We start from the raw sequence: 18,225 nt of genomic DNA, 5'->3' as shown, positions 1-18,225 counted from the left end.
GGTCTGTTATAAAACATTCTATACTCTGAGCAACAATATAATTCAGCCCATTATGCAAAAATGCTCATAGAAAGTGAGTAAAAGTTAAGTATCAGAAAATAACACAATTTATCTAGGAAAAAAATCTACCCAGAGACTGTGTTAGGATCATGCTCAAAACTAAATCAACCAGAATTTGAAAATTTAGAAATTAGAAAATTTCTATTTCTCAGTACAGGAAATTGGTGGACATAATTATAAAATGAACTTATGTCTTTTGAGACCCTGATTTGATAACAGTGCAATAAACCGGCTGAAAGGAGTAGGTTTTACTACAGCAGCTAACTCTCCAATCATCCCCACCCTGATACAAACCATGGGATCTTAATCACCCTCACCCTAGAGATGTGCTGGCCAAACTTATGGGTGGCTTTGCCACCTTCATTGCTTTTCATTAAGTCTCTAAAACTGCTTGTGCTTTGAGACCAGTATTCAGGCTGGGATTTCTTTCCTCCCGTCTCTTCCCCTTCTTACTTTCTTCTCTTACTTCTTTCTTCCCTCTGCCTGGCTTAGCCAGACATGGCTGCACCTCTGGCAGTACTGCTCCAAGCCCAGAACCCAACAGGCAGCTGAAAGCAATGAACCTAACAGTGTTTAAGTTTATCAGATCTCCCAGTGCATGTCCACACTGCATTTGAAAAGCACTCCAAGGCTGCCTTCCATCTTCAGTCTGTGCAAATCACTACACTTAAACACATCCCCAGCCAGAAGTTTCCTCCAGCACACACTGGGAACCCCTTGTGCCACCCCAATAGCTGAGTGTAACATGCCCAGCACGCCTGGATAAGATGCACAAGCTAAAGAAAAGACAGTCTTTTGATGTGAAGGTGGAAAGGCAAGGGAGGATGCCAGGCTTCTAGCTGTATCTGAGATACCTCTTTTGGAGCAGAATCATCACCCTGGGGCATGATAAGATCAGTTGCTGTTTCCTTTTTCCCCATGATAAACAACTATTATCGCTTAAAAGAATGTCAAATTATAACAGTTTCACCAAAGGGATAAGAAATCCTGTTGAAAAGAGACAGTCAATCCTTTATTTTTTAAATGCTTTAACTTCACTCTCTTTCTTTTCTTATTTACTTTTGCATTCCCCGTTCTGGAAGGAGAGGCAAATGATGATTCTCAAGATGACTGAAATGATATTGTTTCAACAGGTAGCCCACCAGGTCAGTCACTGGGAGATAGAAATATCAGGGAAATAGTAGCCATCTACCTGCCCACATAGCTATGAAGGCTGCTAAGTGCATTTTGAGATTTGCAGGCATCTCCATTCTCTGTCTGCTGGATTTGAAGACTGTTTGCTTTGCTCCCCACTGACTAGCAAATCTGCTGGCAAAGCCCAGGCTTCCAGGTCTCCCATTTTTTTGGACTCTGGCCCTTTTGGAAAGTAGCCAGCTCCCCAGGTGCCTTGCGATATCCTTGGAAATTAATGGTTGATTCCAGTATCAGCTGCCTCACAGCTGTCATGCAGGTGTCCAAAGAGTTTCTCAGGTTATTGGCTCACCAAAAGATGCGGATATCTGGATCCCAGACTTCCCAGTAAGTTAGCCCCCTCAGTCCCCAAGCAGCTGAGAAAGTGGCAAGCCTGAAAGCACCCAAACCTCATAGAACATCACAATCTTTACAACATAAAATGCCATGGAGTTTCAGTCTTAAAGAAAAATACAAGTTTCAGCTAATCTTGAAAACAGTTTTTTTCAGCTTAGCAAGCTCTCAGTTTAGTTCATAACTAAATATTTCATCTCTAAAGAGGTGACTGAGGTAGTAAATATATATCCATTCAAAATAGTTTAAAATTCAAAATTACAAGTCAATATTTTTAAGGTAATAGGTGACTGGATCTGAACTATGAAATCCCTAGGCAGTGATATGATAAAAAATAATATGATAACCATTAAAACTGAACTTTATATGTAAAGAGTTCAAAAAGGAAAAAGAAGCTCAATTTCCTAAAAACTCCAGCTGAATACCCATTCAGCTCTCCTTCCATGACCAGTTACTTCTAAAATGAAATATTCACTCCAGCTTTACATTCCCATCCAGCACAACTAAGAACTTCATGACTGTGGCCATGGTTTCACGATAAAGCTTCTTCTCAGTCGCCCAGCAGTATAACTCGATTTGGATCAGGCACGAGTGCATGCATGACTCTCCTGTTGAATTAGGAAGGGCACACCAATATGGAGTCTGAGGTAAGTTTATATAAGTACAAAATCAGCAGGTCAAAAAATTTGAAACAAATTTAAACCAACAGGGTCATCGTAAGAGACTGCGGTTTTCATCCAGTGCTAGAAGCCTGACTTCATCAAAGCTCAGCCTGTGAAATACTGTCCAAGCATTTACTATTTGTTTTAAGTAGACAGAAGATTCAGTTATTTGTCTGCCTTCTGGAGATCATAAATAATTTTTTTTAATGCATTCTGACATAAAAGTTCTTGCCACTGCCCTCAGTCACTTAATCTTTTTTATATCTGAGGACTATCACTTACATTTAGGACTAGGACAGTCAAATAGCCCAACTACAGAACTCAAGTGTACCAATTCACTCATTTAAGAGATTTCACAATAGCTGATGATGTTGCTTACCAAATAAAATCATTCTTTAAATCCAATACTTACCAGACCTGCTGAATGAGGCTGTGAATGCATGGACCTCATGGATGACATACTGGTCTGGTGCATGTATCCATATCCCTGGGACTGGCTTTGCTGATATGCCCCAGGGAGAACAGGGGCTGTGTGTTAAAGAAATACAGACACATTAATTAAGTTTTAAAAAAAGTCCTTGTCTAGCATTTTGTAGAAACTGTAGATTATTTGCATTGTAAATAACAGTTCCTCAGTATGAAACAGTTCAGAATTATTTCCATATATAACATAAGGCTTTCCATAGGTTGAATTACACATAAATGTAGCCAAAGCCATAGCAATATATCCACAAACACTGTCAAGGTTAGTTGGAAAGAAAAGCTCAACATATCTTAAGTCTGACCACAAAAAGGTGTACAAAAGCCTAAGACACCACTAACTCAATTTTGATACTGCCACAGATGACGCACTAAATATCATGTGCCATAAACTACCATTTTTAAAGGAAAGATTGATGAAAAAAGCTATATACGAATACAGTTTTCAAATGTTTCAGTAGAAATTCTCTGCAATTAGTTCTTAACTCACTGCAAACTAACTCATATTTATTGGGCTATGAACATAGAAGGACTGTGATTCACAGGAAGAGATAGAAATGTAAAAAAGTGAGCCCATGGTTGGGTTTCTCAGTTTATTCTGATTCCACCAACTTTCTTAGCCAAACACAGAGATCAATGGTTACTTAAGTATTTCCAAGTCCACCTTTTTCAGTATCTTCCTCTTACCACACAATTGTTCCATCTCTTTCACACATATTTTATTCACATTATTTTAACAATTACATTATTTTAACAATTCTGTATGCTAATCATTAACATGTTGACTTTTATTGTACCAAGAGCTGCTGAAAGAGTTCTTAATACAACCAACAAGGACTCCCTACCTCTACAGCTTACTAGGAAAGCATTTGTAAACCTTCCATATCTGCTCAAACACCTTACTTCAGCAAGACCAAAACAGAATGCGTTAAAAACATGGTTGATCAAAAAATCTGTGAGAAATAAGCACAGCATAAGTGATTACTCACTATTTTCCTAGCAAATCCAATAAGCATTTTTAAAGCAAAATTAAGAGACTGAAGTGGTTTTCAAAATCTAAAGATTAAAAGTTTAGTCACCGCATATTTGTGCATGTTTTGAAGACTCTCACGCACTCTGAGAATAAAGACTTCTGGCTTGTATGGAGGTTATTAGCCCATCTCCACTGCTACCAGAATTTTACTAGTTCAACTGGAAATTCATTTAGCTACACTGAAAAGAAAATGCATTTCTGTTGCTACTTCTTCAAGTGGTCCATCTAGCTGGTATTCTAACTCCTCTGACAAAAGCCATCTTTTGCTTACAGGAGATGGAGACCATGCGGCCCATGAGTCAAAAATCTTCAAACATGGAATCATTCAACAGTCTGACACTTTCTGAGATACATCTCTTGGTCTTGCTGGGAAGTAAGAACCACTTCAGGAGTACCCATCACACACAGAATCAAAAAAGAGCAAAGCTAATGTAGGATTTAACGGGGTTCAAAATGTATGGAAGGACCCAGGACTTTTAAAATGAAAAAACATGGGAGAAGCAGGAAACCTGCATTAAAAAAAAAAAAAAATTAGGAGAAGTATTTATATTTGCATTAGTAATACTCTGTCCTTCTCTGCTTCTTCAGCGATCAGGACAATAAACGTGTGTGAAAAAGGATTAACGAGAAAATGTTTGCTGAACTATTTCAGAAAGAAAAGTCAATCTTGTGCTTTCAGCAAGGTGTTTTACCTATCCTGCTTCCCCAGCTAACAAAACCACTGATTTTAACAAAGGCTCTTCTTAAAACATGCATTTAGTTTTAGTTAGCATATTCAAATGCACCAAGTATGTAATTACAATTTGGGATGTTACTTTTTGCTGTACTATACTTGTAAAGATAAGTAACACTGTATATTTAACTAGGGTTTTTCTGATTTAGAAAACATGTTTCAAACTATTGTAATGAATAGATTGCTTTGTTAAGTGAGTGAAATTAAAGTGATACACAGTCAGATGCAACACTGGAACATGATGAATAATGGATGTTTTAGGAGTGCCAAGTTCATTCTAATGACATATGAGTACAAAGACATTTTAAAGCAGTTTAATCATCAGAGGATTGCTGCTCGTTAACATGTTCACAGGATTATCATGCATTAAGTGAATAGTCCTAAGTAGTTCATGAAATAATTTATGTTTCAGTGTTGTTACAAGCTATTTCTACATGACCAGATGTAGCCCTTCATGAGAAAATAGAGAAAAACATCATTTAATCAAAGGTTCTGCGATCAAGCTGGAATGAATGTATTTTGCCTAATTAACCACCAGCATAAATGTAGGTCAGTTCATAGAAGCCAACGGAGTCTCATCTCCTCATACCAGCAGTAAATTGGTCATGTGGGTTGAAAACACACAAGCTGAAAACAGCTTAAACTTTTTAACTTAACAGAAAGCAGTATCTTAAGCTGACAATGGCCGCTGATCAGTGACTGCCCACTCTGCAGCTACAAAGGGCTGGTAGCTTTTCCCTGGTCCCCAGCAGGGGCAGACACCCTGAGAGTCCCTTTCTTCTTCCTAAAAGAAGTGAAGACACTGGTAGAAACTTTTTACTCTTGATTCCTTCTCCCCAAAACAGATCTTTCTCAATTCCTACCAATCATCCCTTGTCAGTGTAAGGCAGCAAGTGCACTGATGGCCAGCTTTATTATAGCCTCCAAATTGACAGGCTTATTTTGGGGAGGATAACTCATGCCTCCTGCCTCTGTGACAACTGTCAGCAGCAGGTCTGAGATGTTCTTTCCTCTTTTGCAATCAGCTTCTCACAATCTGAGAGAATTCTGTCAAACTGTCTCAGCAAACCTGTTTGCTAATTTACCTGCAACAATGGAAACCGTAAACCCAGAAATAAAAAAAAAAAAAAAAAAAACCCAACAGGAAATAAAGCATTTCTTCCAAAGCAGGAGAAATTTTGGGAAGCATTAGAAGCTGAAATATTAGAAAAAGATTCTATACAATCAAAAAGAAGGAATTTCTAGGATTAGCTTTGCTAATTGTCTTCTAGTCCTTTATTTAGGTATCATATATATGAGCATATATATCAGCAGATATCAGTGTTGAAGACAGTTGATTGAATAATTCCACTTTTTTTTTTCCATTAAAAGAAAACTGTAGTAGGGCCGCAAAAAATGACCAATAGTTTTTAACAATTTTTTACAAAAAGTACTTAAGAAAACTCCAGATGGTTGCCTATTTGGAAGATCATTTGGGAATCACATAAATAAGGTGGCTAGTGAAGAGACAACAGATCTGAGCTGTGTTCCTGGTGATGTACGGATAATTCAAGGTGAGATTAAATGATGCAGAGAAAGAGTTTGACTTTCCACCATCATCATCACCCATAGTTAACTGCAATCTTTTGGCTCAGACCAAAGTATAAAGTTCTATAACATCACTGACTGCAGCAGCAGCAAAAAGCAATGGTGTTAGTTAACCTAAGGGAACAATAAAACACAGTGGTGGAACATGAAATTCATTTAGCTGAAGCCAGATTTATTGGTGAGGGAGCTGAGGGCTGACCATTGCTCCCAGAAGTAGAGGTGGATGTTTTTTCTCGTTGCATTAAGACTTTACCAGACGCATTCTGATGTATCAAAACTTACTTTTTTTTCTTGTCCCACTTACCAAGCAAGCCAGATATCCATTTTAAATTATCTACTTGAAGAAATTTATCATATATCTCTTACTATGTCTTTATAGGCTTCCCCAGAGAAAAGACAGAGAAAAATGAATGAACATGATAAAAGGCAAACAGAGAGGAAGCCTCCAAGAAAAAGAAGAAGCTGAAAGAATGATTACAAGTATCAACTTGCTGCAGCAGACAATGGGGTCTGCACAGTGTGTACCGATCAGGACATGCTTTGAGAAGGACTGGGAAAGAAAAAGGTCAGACTGTGGCAACAGGAAAGGTATAATTAAGAGAGCACCGTATAATTACAAGGTTAAAAAAAAGTTTATGCTAAAAAGAAAAATCATTTAAAGGGTAGGTTCCAAGATATATTTTATCAAAACCATACTTAAACTCTTTCATTCTTTCATACAGCAGAACCTCGACAATCCACGGTAAAACAATGTATCCCCACTGCTAACTACTGCAGTTTTGCCATTTACTAGACCAGATGTAAAATAACAATCACTTCATTTACTTACAGACATCATGCAGTTTTAAGCATTTATTTCACTTCATATTTTGATGCTATCTCAATTCATGGTTTCACTACTAAGACTTCAGAGAACTCACAAAGAATATTGAAACATTTTGTAATAACAACAACAACATGAGAGAGCAGGAAGTAAAAAAGGATGATGATTATTATGTGCTTAATTCTAGTGCCTGTAAGACACTAGAAATCAAGTTGTAGGTTTTCTGAGGAGCACAAAAGTTGCAACAGAGCCAGAACACAGCATCATCATATGTCTGTGTGTTACTGACATTATGACTAGCTCCCCCAGAAGAGATGAAGCTGTTACGGGAATCATGTTGCTCCACATATATTGAAGTCCTCCCCCCGTTTTGCCTTGCCGCTGCCTCATTTTCCACAGATTGCAATGCCTAGAGCAGGCTTCATGGCCTTACTTTACAAGGCCTCTCCCACAGCTTTCAATTCCTTCTTTCTTTTGCCCTTCCAGTAGAAGTTACTCAGCTATGTCCCATGCAGCAGAAAACGTTGTCAAAGTAGTGATGTCATCAGATGTGGGTAAGTGTAGGTCTAGATTACACTTCTGGGGTGCTCGGGTACACCCCACTTGTTGTTCCTGTGGATGGGCCGCTGCCGGCACTGCACGACCCCCTTGACCACTTCCCAGTCCAAGTTACAGGAATACGTAGCTAAGGAAATACAGCCTCAGGGTAAACTGTTACTGCTGTGTTGAAGCTGGTGGATAATAACAACTAATACCTTTTTCAAGCCTTTTCTAGAAGGTGTCACAGACGTAACTTTGGTTACAAACTCTGGCTTGGTACTTTATTTTTTTGTGTTCTATCACTTTCCCCAGACATTGGCTGCTGCTCCCCATCATTAAAATATTTAAGTGATTTGGGTTGGAAGAGACCTCTAGTTATAATATAGTCCATTCCCTATTCAAAATCAGGGCCAAATTTGCAGTTAGGCTGGGTTTCTTCGGGCCTGTCCTGTCAATTTGGAGTTCAGGATGGAGATTTCACTACACCTCCTTGGGCAACCACAAACCCTATAATTCCTCCTGTTTATTTCCCATGCTGTGTATACTCCTGTACAAGCTCTTGAGATGAGCTCAGCCCAGCATTGCATTAAACATACAAGCATCTTGAGAAACAGTTTTAAGGAGAGATTTGAAGAAGGTTAACACATTAATTCTGCAGAAGTTCACAAACAGCAGGATAAATGGAACATAATTGTTGTCAACCAAGAATTTAATGAGAGTTTTAAAGAAGGCCCATATCACAGGCTAATCAGAAACAATAACCTTGATCTCTGGCAGCAAGTAAGGCAGGACAGATATGGTGAGGATAAGATGTGAAAGACATAAAAAGAGAAAAAAAGTACCTTGACTGCTATGACAGATGAGCTTTTAGCAGGTTTTTAAAGATGATGTGCTAAACATCATTCTCTGTTAAAGTTAAGAGTGTTGAAAGAATTCCGCAGGAGTCATGAGGTGATAAGTCTCAAAGAGGCTACAGGCAGTCCATCCCTGATTCCCACAGCATATCTGAGGTTGATGCTCCATGAGCTGGCTGAGGCAATCTAACACTCCCACCACCCTTTCTCTTCCTTTCAGCTGGGTTGGTTTTCTGTTGGCTTGGTGAGCTAAGTCAGCTCAGCAAGGGATCAGACCAGTGACAGATACAGTGCAAGGAAGGAGACAGGACCAGGTACCCAAGGCCACAGGCAGCAGAAGGCAGCAAACTGCTAGATCAGCTCAGCTGTCCCAAGATATGTCCCTTCAAGCACCTCAAGTCTGTGCAAGCTCCCTCTGCATTCAAACCACGAAAGAGCTGAGCCTCTCACAGATGCTTCCCTCCAGATGTCCCAGCATCCAGCTCCAAGCAATGCATCCCATGTAATGCAGAATGCTCCTGAGTACTAGCATGTGGCATGCACTGTTCAACTACTTGTATCCTAGGTCTCCACGGTATTTGAAAAAAGTCATAGTAGAAGTTTAGAGAGGATTAAGCCTAATGCAGCCAGCAAGGGCTGTTTACTTGACAGTAAAAAAGAGTATCAGAGAACTTAAAGCCTTTAATGAGTGTGCAAGGACTGCCCAGAGATAGAGATGGTGAAGAGGCTGAGATGAGGTACAGAGCTCTGCAGCATCTCCATGGTACAGAGCAAGGGGATAGTCTCTAAAGGACACAATATAAAAGCAGTCACAGCAGTACAGAGAACAAACAGAAGAGTACAGATATGTTAGATACTGATAACATCAGGAAAACCTCAGTAATAATTTTCCAGTGAAGAACTGATTGCCAGGAATGCTCCTGTCCCAGACTGGGATGAAAAGAAAAAAAAATCTCAAAGATTCATGCAAAAAGAAATTTTAAAAATCAGGTAAAGAAATAATTTTATGCCAATCATTTCAAAAGATCTAGGTTTCATTTTGATAATTTTCAATGTTTATTATAATTTGTGACTCTTCAAAATTAAACATATTTCAACATAAAGCTGGATTCTTTGTTTCAAAAATGTCAAGCTATAACCGTTACAATCTCAATACTGAATAAAATGGGTTTTTTTAGCATTGGGACATTAATCACAAGTGATCCATTCCTATGAAGAAGTCTGGCATTAAACTGCTATCTTCTGATGAACAATATTGAAAAATTCCCAGCCATCTCCAAAGTCAAATTGCTCAGCATTAACTTTTCAAATAAACTAGAAAATGGAAACACATACTCTAAACTGATTATAACTTTTATCTATTATAGAGTTTTATTATTTTCTAGTCAGCAAGAGTAGCACAGCACAGTCAAATTTACTGGGAATAGGTCAGACTGCATAAGCATATAAAAAGCACTAACCTGAAGACTGCAGATGGTGAGACCTGATACAGAACAGTGCTGTTTTTAGAACAGTAGAAAACAACATGGTAAGGCATCTTGGCATTTTTTCTTGTAACAGTAACTTTCCCTTCATTTCTTTTCTTTCTTTTTTTTTCCTCTTTTTCTTGCCCTTTACTCGTCAGTTAGGCTGCTTTCACGGATGTCTGAGCTACCAGGCTTGTTGCTCTCAGTGGTGCTGTCAGAAGCAGCAGTTTGTCTGCATACTATCCATTACAGGAGTCAGTATTAGTTAGTAAATTGGAATATCAAGCCCAGATATAATTAGGTTGTTGAAATAACAACCTGAAAGTATGGCCTAATTCACACAGGGTGCTAATAAATATCTGCCATGCTCACTGACCCCATTAGAATTGAAGCTCTGAACTACTTGGAGTCAGTGGCAAATTCAGAACATTACAAGCTTAGGAAGTTTCCATAACCTAAATTACAAAGATATAAGAAATAAACCATGCAATCTTCAAATACTTGGGAAAAAAAGTGATTGGGGGGGGGGGGGGGGAATCAACAAAATTATGAATCTTGTATTTAAAATAACTAACATTAATTACTCATGATGCAAAAATCAAAATATCTCTACTCTCAAGACTACTTACTGACATACTACAATGGATAAAATAAAATGTTTTAAACTAAACTTCATTAGTGTCATGATTAGACTGTTTTAAGCACCATTATTTTATAACACTATTTTATCAGCTAGCAATAATTAAGCCTAACTATATGTACCCACCATGTAAGCTGAAGTAGATTATTATGGGAAATGCAGAATCATACAATTATAACTCTTCAAAGCAGTTTCAATAAAAGAAATTAGAATTTTATTTTGAATGAAATTACAACTGATCACACATAGCTGTTTAGCATATGTCAAAGAAAACAAAGAAATTTTGAAAGGAATGAGAAAAAGAACCTCTAATGTGCTCATGCCACATGGAATCCTGTATTTTATTCATAATTTGTTTTCCTTTTAGGGGGGGACTACCTCATATTTCAGTTACTCCTGAGAGAAAACATACAAAAAATTCACCTGTTCCAAAATTCCCGATTTGTATGAACAGCCAATATCATTAATACTGGTTACACTGGTCTTTGCTGTGTAAGTCCATCATGCATCCAATAGCAGATGGAGTGGGAATTGGGAAGTACTAGCTAGTCCAGTGGAAGAATCGTTGGCAAACTGCCTCTCTAGTACATCATGGTCTATGTGTCTGGTCATTCAGGCCTTCTCCTTAACTCTTCATATTTTGAGGAACAGTGGATCAGTCAATTCCATTATATTCTTTTTCAGAGCAATCTATTTCTTGAGGTCCATCTGGCCTCTCTGAGGGGTCTAAATCTCTATACTGCAAAAAGCCAGTCTCTCATGGACATTTTTTTCCTTTAAATAAAAGTAGTATGGCTTTCATTCCCCTTCAGAGGAACTCCACAAAAGGGCTATATTCAGAGAAAGTCCAGGCTAGCACAGTCTCCAGAAGCCATGTCTGCATGCAGTATTAAATGTCATAGTCTAGAGAATAATTAAAGGAACCCAGGATGTCCTGTTTTCTGCTGTCAACATTAAAAGAAAGAGGACAGTCAACTGAACATTCACCCTCTTCAGCAAAAGACAATAACACAGGGAATATTGTTGCCAGAAAGTGCTTGTGGATATTCCTTAGAGCATCATTTCTACTGAGGAACAGGGGGTGGAGGATACCGAGTCACAGCTGAAAAGCCTTTGCAGTCATTAACACATTATTGCTGTTGTAAAGCATCACAGACTTGTAAAGTATTAAATACATGTAATATTGTGCTCTGCCAACGGGAAAGGAGAAGAAGCTGGATGCCAAACAGTCCCTGCCTGTGACTGTAGAGCAGTGAGGTGATGAGTGGCAACTTCACAGCCTGCAAAGAGCATGAGCTAGTCCTGTCCTGGCAGCGCAGACAATTTTGATGAACAGAAAATGCCATCAGCTTCCCAAGACTGCCTTTAGAAAGGCCATTTAGGACTGTAAGACCATAAAACACTCAGAAGAACAGATTTGATAAATGTAATTCCATAGCAGCCCCTTAAAATATAAGCTTTTTCACACAAAAGCTAAAGGTATTGGTTATAAAATAGGGTGGTAAATGATCTCCCAGGAAATTCAGTAAGTAAAATGTTTCAACAGGTTACCAGCCTTTAAAAATATAGGAAGAGGCTGTTCGTAGTGCTCACTCATACTGACATGTTTTTGTGGTTTTTTACTAAAAACCAGGATAAAATAGAAGTGAACACAACACAAAATTACAATTTAGAATGAATAACAACAATTATTGTCTTCATCCAACTTCTATGAACAGTTGTTTTTGAGATTTTAAAGACTGTATGAATTCTATAGCAGACATTTAGAATTTTATGGGCAGTTACAACAATCTACTTCACTTACAATTTAATTCACTCAAAATACAAGCCATTTATCCCCCTTCCAGATCCCACTGACCAGTTCTTACTACAGCACTGAAAAAATAAAACTACCCTAAAACTGGAGTCCTATTTGTCCCCAGTTTTGAATCCTAAAATGTCACTTTAGGGTTATGATGATGAACACAGAATATTCTAAACCAGTTAAATGTAGAGCAACTGACAAAAAATTCCGTTTCGAATATTCAGCTACAAAAACTTTTCTAGATGTTTAATTCACTTATTTTCCTCACAAAAGGGGATTTAATACATTAAATACTCTATTGCAAGCTGAGGACAAAAGAATTACTAACTGGGACAAGAGGAGAATGGATTGTTTATTTGGAGCACAGCTTATACAGATGCCATGAGAGTGCGGAGGGGCTTGGCTGGTTGCTTCTGCTTTAGCAGAATCATTGACCTTTCTGGATTGCAAAAATGATTTTGTTTTTACTATAGTTTCTAAAAGAAGAGGTCTTCAACTCATCTCTATGTCTAACGCATGTATTCCCACATATATGTTCAACATTATATTATGTGTTAGGAACTGTTCTAGCAGTTCAAATATAAAAGGAGTGCCCCCATTAATTTTATATGGATTATAGCAGAAAGTGCTATGAATATTATTTTGGAATTAAACGTCAATGGTAGCCATACAGTCCAAAGAGTTTAGCCTATGTATCTATGAGTAACTGGTGTATCATAATACTTACACATATCCCCATTTCTCCTACTGGTATTGTAACTGGAACATAACCAAATCACAGGGCATCCTGCTCTGGAGTTCTGAATACAACTTGCAGTCAGGATTTGGTACCACTGACAAACAAATCCTGTTGCCTGCTGACTTTTTTGGCTGACATTCCACCTCAGCTGCAGCATGTCTCGGCTGAGAAAACAGAGTACAGTATGCCTTTCCTTTCCTCGCACACCGCACCACATTCTTTTATTTATGAAGGCACAAAATGTCTGAAAGCCAGCCTGAGGAATCCTTGGTCCTGGTGGGGCCACGGTGCACCACAGGAAGCTGCAATTCCTTCTTAAATTGTGAATAGGCAGGTTTTTGCTCTAGGCTTCCTCACAAATGGAAAGAGTTAGTAAAATGAAGGTTATGTTAACATGTTACACCACCCAGATGCCTTCAATTACAATTTGAACTCACATTTACTGAACATCAACTGTTGCCCACTTGCATTAAAGAGAGAAACCTGAAAGTTCTCACAGAAGCTGTGCTTTGATTTCTGTGCAACTATTTACTTGCATAGTGGGTATAACCAATCTGAGCAATGGTGGAAGGATAGCATCAACCAGGATTGAGTATGTGACTGCACATAATTTTACTAATGATATTTATTGTCTACTGAATATAAAATCCTCTGAAGTGTATCAAAAGCTGCTCTAGGGGATCACACTGAATAACTGAAACAACTGCTTGCCAAGGGAGCCATTAACACTTCCAACTGTTGAGTCACTTGAAAATTTCCCCTCCACTTTCTGCTCAATAACCATTTAAAGGAAAAAGGAACATCAAACTCAGACAGCTGGCAGGGTGAACAGAAGGATCCCCTGAACTGCTGCCACACTACAGAAATCGAAAATGGGATCTCTTCTGGATTCTCCTCCACCTGGATGTGTGGGAATTGCCTTTCGGTGCTGTCAGATGTCAAGATGTGGGAGAGAAGCATGGGAATTAAAGATAGGCAGAGGGAATCTAAGCAGAAATATTTTGGAAGTGTGAAATGTAAAGCTCTCCCTGGAACATTAACTCATCCTCAGTGAAAATACACTGAATGAAAATGTGCTTTCAGATGAATCACAATTTATATCTTAATATATTACAACCAATGTGGGATATTTAGTTATATACCCAGAGCCCTAAATCAAACCTTCATCAAAACTTAATGTAACCCCCACTTGGAGTGCCATATGAAGTTTCAAGTTTTACATTAAAAAGTAAGATTTTACAGATACTTCATACCTCTTTGTTATGGAAAAGAATGAAATCTAATCTTCTGGACTAATTTCTCTCATGTTCTGCATTAACAAAGCACTCAGCAGAGGACACTAGAAGTCCGATAGTCCAGAGTAGGAGAGAGAGATTTCATAATCCTCAAACTAGTGCATAAATGTGGTTCCACTGCCATTCTGGATTCCTAGATTTACATGGCTTAAAAGGTTGAAATGGATTATCCACAGGAGACCAAATTATATATTAAGCAGTCAGAAATCTTCTTTTCACAGAAACTTACACAGAACTTAGCAGATGTGTAAGGAAGACACCCACTCTGTTTCTAACTGAAATCTGAACTCTCACAACTAACCTTGCATCTAATTTTCCTTCTTACCTCAAATCTAGAGGTGAAAAGGTATCACCTTTCTAACACCAGAAAACGTCCCACTGTTTTCAAAAACTCCTCCAGCTGTAATGTCATTATTTTTAATCAGAAAAAAAACCCAAACCTTATGCCCTTTTGAGCATCAGGAATCACTGCAAAACAGGAGGCAGAAGCAGAAAAAGCAAGACACATCTCCTTCAAATGAAAGGTAGAGTTTTCAGAAGCGAGAGAGTTCTGTCTTGCTGCCTGAACAAGCACTGTCCTTTTGGGGTACAGTGTGGTTAAAGCAAACCTCTACAAAGGAAACTGTATCACTTCAGCAAAAATCTATTTGAGAAGACCAGGATTCACTAGTTTGGAAGGAGTGTAAGCTCTCCAACAACGAAAACTGTTCATGTTAAATAACTTGTGGTATCAGACAGGTACCAAACATATGCATGCACTTGTGCCCATATTACATACACAGAGAAGTATTTAGCCAAGTTCAAAAATATTACCAGAGGTTTATGGGTGATGTAATTATTATTTGTCTGCAAGCATTTGTACTACATTATATACTTAGGAACAGAAAATCATCTGATTACCAAGACAGAAAAGCACAGTTTTACCATGACACTGTTGAGTGGAAGAAGACTATTTTTTCCCACACATTAGCTTTCAGGTTGGCAAACCTGCTGGGGGCTTGGATGTAAAAGAAGCAAAACCAAAGCACCATCTAGTTCAAAACAAAAAAAAGCCAAACTCAGAAACAGATGTAAAAGTCTGGTAGATAAGGGAAGTGTGGATGTGACCATCACCAAGAGGGAGTACACAAAGCGTTCTTTTGATGTGTTCTGCCTTCTGTGGCAGTGCAGCCTGCTGATACACTTGAAAAGGAACAAGAAACCCACAAAAGCCTATAGTTCTTCCTGTGAAATCTACAATTCCTCTCCCTCCAAATGCCATATTTGATTACTGGACTCTAGGGAACAACGTTACAGAAACAGAGTTCAGCTACCTAGCATAAAAGAACCATTCTTCCTTGGCTGCCAGAGAAGAAAATACAACTGCTGTGTCATTCTGCTTGACCTCCTTAAAATGACAGAGCTTAGCAGCTGAATATGAAGAGGGATGAAGGATTTCTGCCCTGTACTCCTGCTAGCTGCACCTGGAGATGGAAGACAGATCTCTGTATTACAATATAAAGAGCAGTCAGGTATTATTCCCTCTTTTTTAATTTGACTTGTCTTTTACTAATGGTGATTCTTCCCATCCTCAAAACCAGAGGGTTTTTTATAAAAAATGATGGGAAGGACAGAGCAAGGAAGGGAACGAAATCCTGTTTCTTCTCCTCTTCTTCTTCCATCTGTTGGCAGAAGAGAAGAGTATTACCACTGTCCCAACACAAGTAGACTCCTTGGCCAATGTACCAGGGGGCATCTCTGCAATTCCAGCATGTGAAATGAAGAGTTTTTTCCTCCATGTCCAGTTTGTCTTCTGATGAGACTAACCAGGAGCAGAAGCAGCAGCACAGTTCCTTGTTCTAGAATTTTCTGTGGTACATATGGCTGGCTGTCAAAGACCCAGGGAAATCCTACAAATAAACATTTTTAGATACAGAGCCACAGATACTGGTGTGTGCTAGAGGAAGAGAAGGAGACATCCCTGAAATCGCTATTTAAAATGTCAGTGTCAGGCTGAGGAACAAAAGCCCTCTCCATGAGCTGGTACACAGTGTGATGCTGTTGCGAGTAATACACAATAATACATGAAGTCTACATTTGCTCTTTGCAGGGCTGTGTTTACACTGCAGTTCAAACAATAGTTCTCCTAATGGCCTACAACATGTTCCTGCCTTAGTGAGGAAAGGAGAAAGATAACCCCTGGAGTTCAGAGAAAGGGAGGGGAGCAGGTTCAGCTACTCTGGAGGCTTTCTTCTTCATAAGGCTCATATCACACAAGGAGGACACACCACTAGGGAGAGAGATGAAAGGACTTACTGTTTCTCATTGACTTAATTTCCACTCCAAGCTATATAAAGACTTCAAAACTTTAAGTACCCATATCCCACAGGAAGATACTGCAGTACTGTGTGTTCTGCAGTCTTCATAGACCTTGGAGTCAAATTGCCAGCATGCCCATTTGCCATATTTATCCCTCAAAGGTTGTCTGCCCTAATCTTTTCTGGATCTGACCAATTGTTATGTAGTATCAATGAACTATCTTATATGAATTTTCAGTTTTCTTATAGCAACCTACAGGTTACTTTTAAGGTTGATCACAAAAATTAAGAGACTATCAAGATATAAGTGGAATTTCATGGTTTGTTGAAATTTGTGTATTTGGATGGCCAGTGTGACTAAAAGAAGGTAGCTTCCCAGGTAAAGGAAAAGTGAGAGACCTCAGTGTTAGTGGCAGACCCTTTTCATCAGAATAAAGAAAGGAAGACCTTAAGCCTCAGATCAAGGCCTCTTTGTGTTAATTCTCACTACTTGGTCTGGTGGCAGCAGGTGAACTGAATCTGAAGAACTTAGGCTGAAGGAGACAAGTGTAAATTGTAAACATGTAGCCATTCAGTAACACACTGGCTCCAACCAAATACATGAAATTTTAGCACTCATTTTTAAAATGCAATAAAAGGTACTTGAAAATTCTGTCCTAATATTCACTAAGGTTTCCTACATAACATGAGCTTTTGGGAGGACAGCAAACTTCATTTCTGTCTCCTACAGACTGGCTTCTATATAGGTTTTAAGATAATATGATGATGACTTAGAAAATAGCCAAGAAATCAAGTTGTTTCCCAGCAGAGTAACAATACATCCATGACTGAAAGGAACTGATACTCACCTCTGACTTTTCTCCATCTACAGACTATACACAGTTTAAAATAAGAATAAAGGGACACTTCAATATACTGAAAAATTCCGAACATATGTTAAGGAAAAATGTATATATCATGTCTATATGCTGATGCACACCAATTAAACTAGAAGGTAAGAGCAAACAGAAGACAAAAAAAGAAGGTCAAAAGCAAAAGGGGAGAAAACCAATGTAAAAGGTTTCAACTAAAAAGAAAAAAGGGTGTACCAAGGACAAAAAAAGTTAAATTCATCTATGGCAGGACATTCATTAAGATCATTATAAAGTAGAAACCTTCAGACTGAAAGCAAAGCTTGGTAAGATTAAATAATATCCTGCTGATTTAAATCAAAGAAAAACAGGAGAGAGCTAAACAGAGAGACAATAAATTGAAAGATAATTAAAGTAAAAACTGAGAGAAGGAAGAATATTAGAAATTGAAATGAAAACATTCTGCAGTTGAAACAGGGTTGAAGGAAAGCAGCATAAAAGGACTTTGAGAACTAAAACAAAAGGAGGAACCCTATGGAAAACACTTTCACTTGAAATATAATGAAAACAAAATGTGTACACAAATTGTTGCATAATAGAAGACAGAGAGAGAGAATGAATAAATAACAGTGGAATGAGAATAACAGTGATAGTCTTTACTGCAGACAGATCTTCTCATTCCAAACACACTACGAGGAATTCTTCACCTCAAAATGAGTCAAAGACCAATGCAAAACAGAAGTGACAAAAACGGTAGCCCTAGTAGCAGTGCCATGGTTCATCTGCTATCATCTGGCCAGTCATCAGGATGCTCTGTTCTAGTAGTAGACAAATGTG

The 18,225-nt window shown here is 38.4% G+C and overlaps 1 protein-coding gene across 8 annotated transcripts in view; it reads right to left on the bottom strand.

Annotated features, from left to right (window-relative positions):
• NEBL (nebulette) overlaps positions 1-18,225 on the bottom strand; it is a 275,776-nt gene that overhangs the window by 7,514 nt on the left and 250,037 nt on the right. For all 8 annotated transcript variants that reach the window (XM_075047907.1, XM_075047899.1, XM_075047916.1 and 5 more), the window contains one exon: positions 2,659-2,774. In XM_075047907.1, coding sequence (XP_074904008.1) covers positions 2,659-2,774 — 116 coding nt within the window. The remainder of the gene's footprint in view (positions 1-2,658; positions 2,775-18,225) is intronic.

Source organism: Buteo buteo, chromosome 2 (assembly GCF_964188355.1).
Source record: "Buteo buteo chromosome 2, bButBut1.hap1.1, whole genome shotgun sequence".
NCBI lineage: Eukaryota > Metazoa > Chordata > Aves > Accipitriformes > Accipitridae > Buteo > Buteo buteo.
This window is presented reverse-complemented; position numbering and strand designations above follow the sequence as displayed.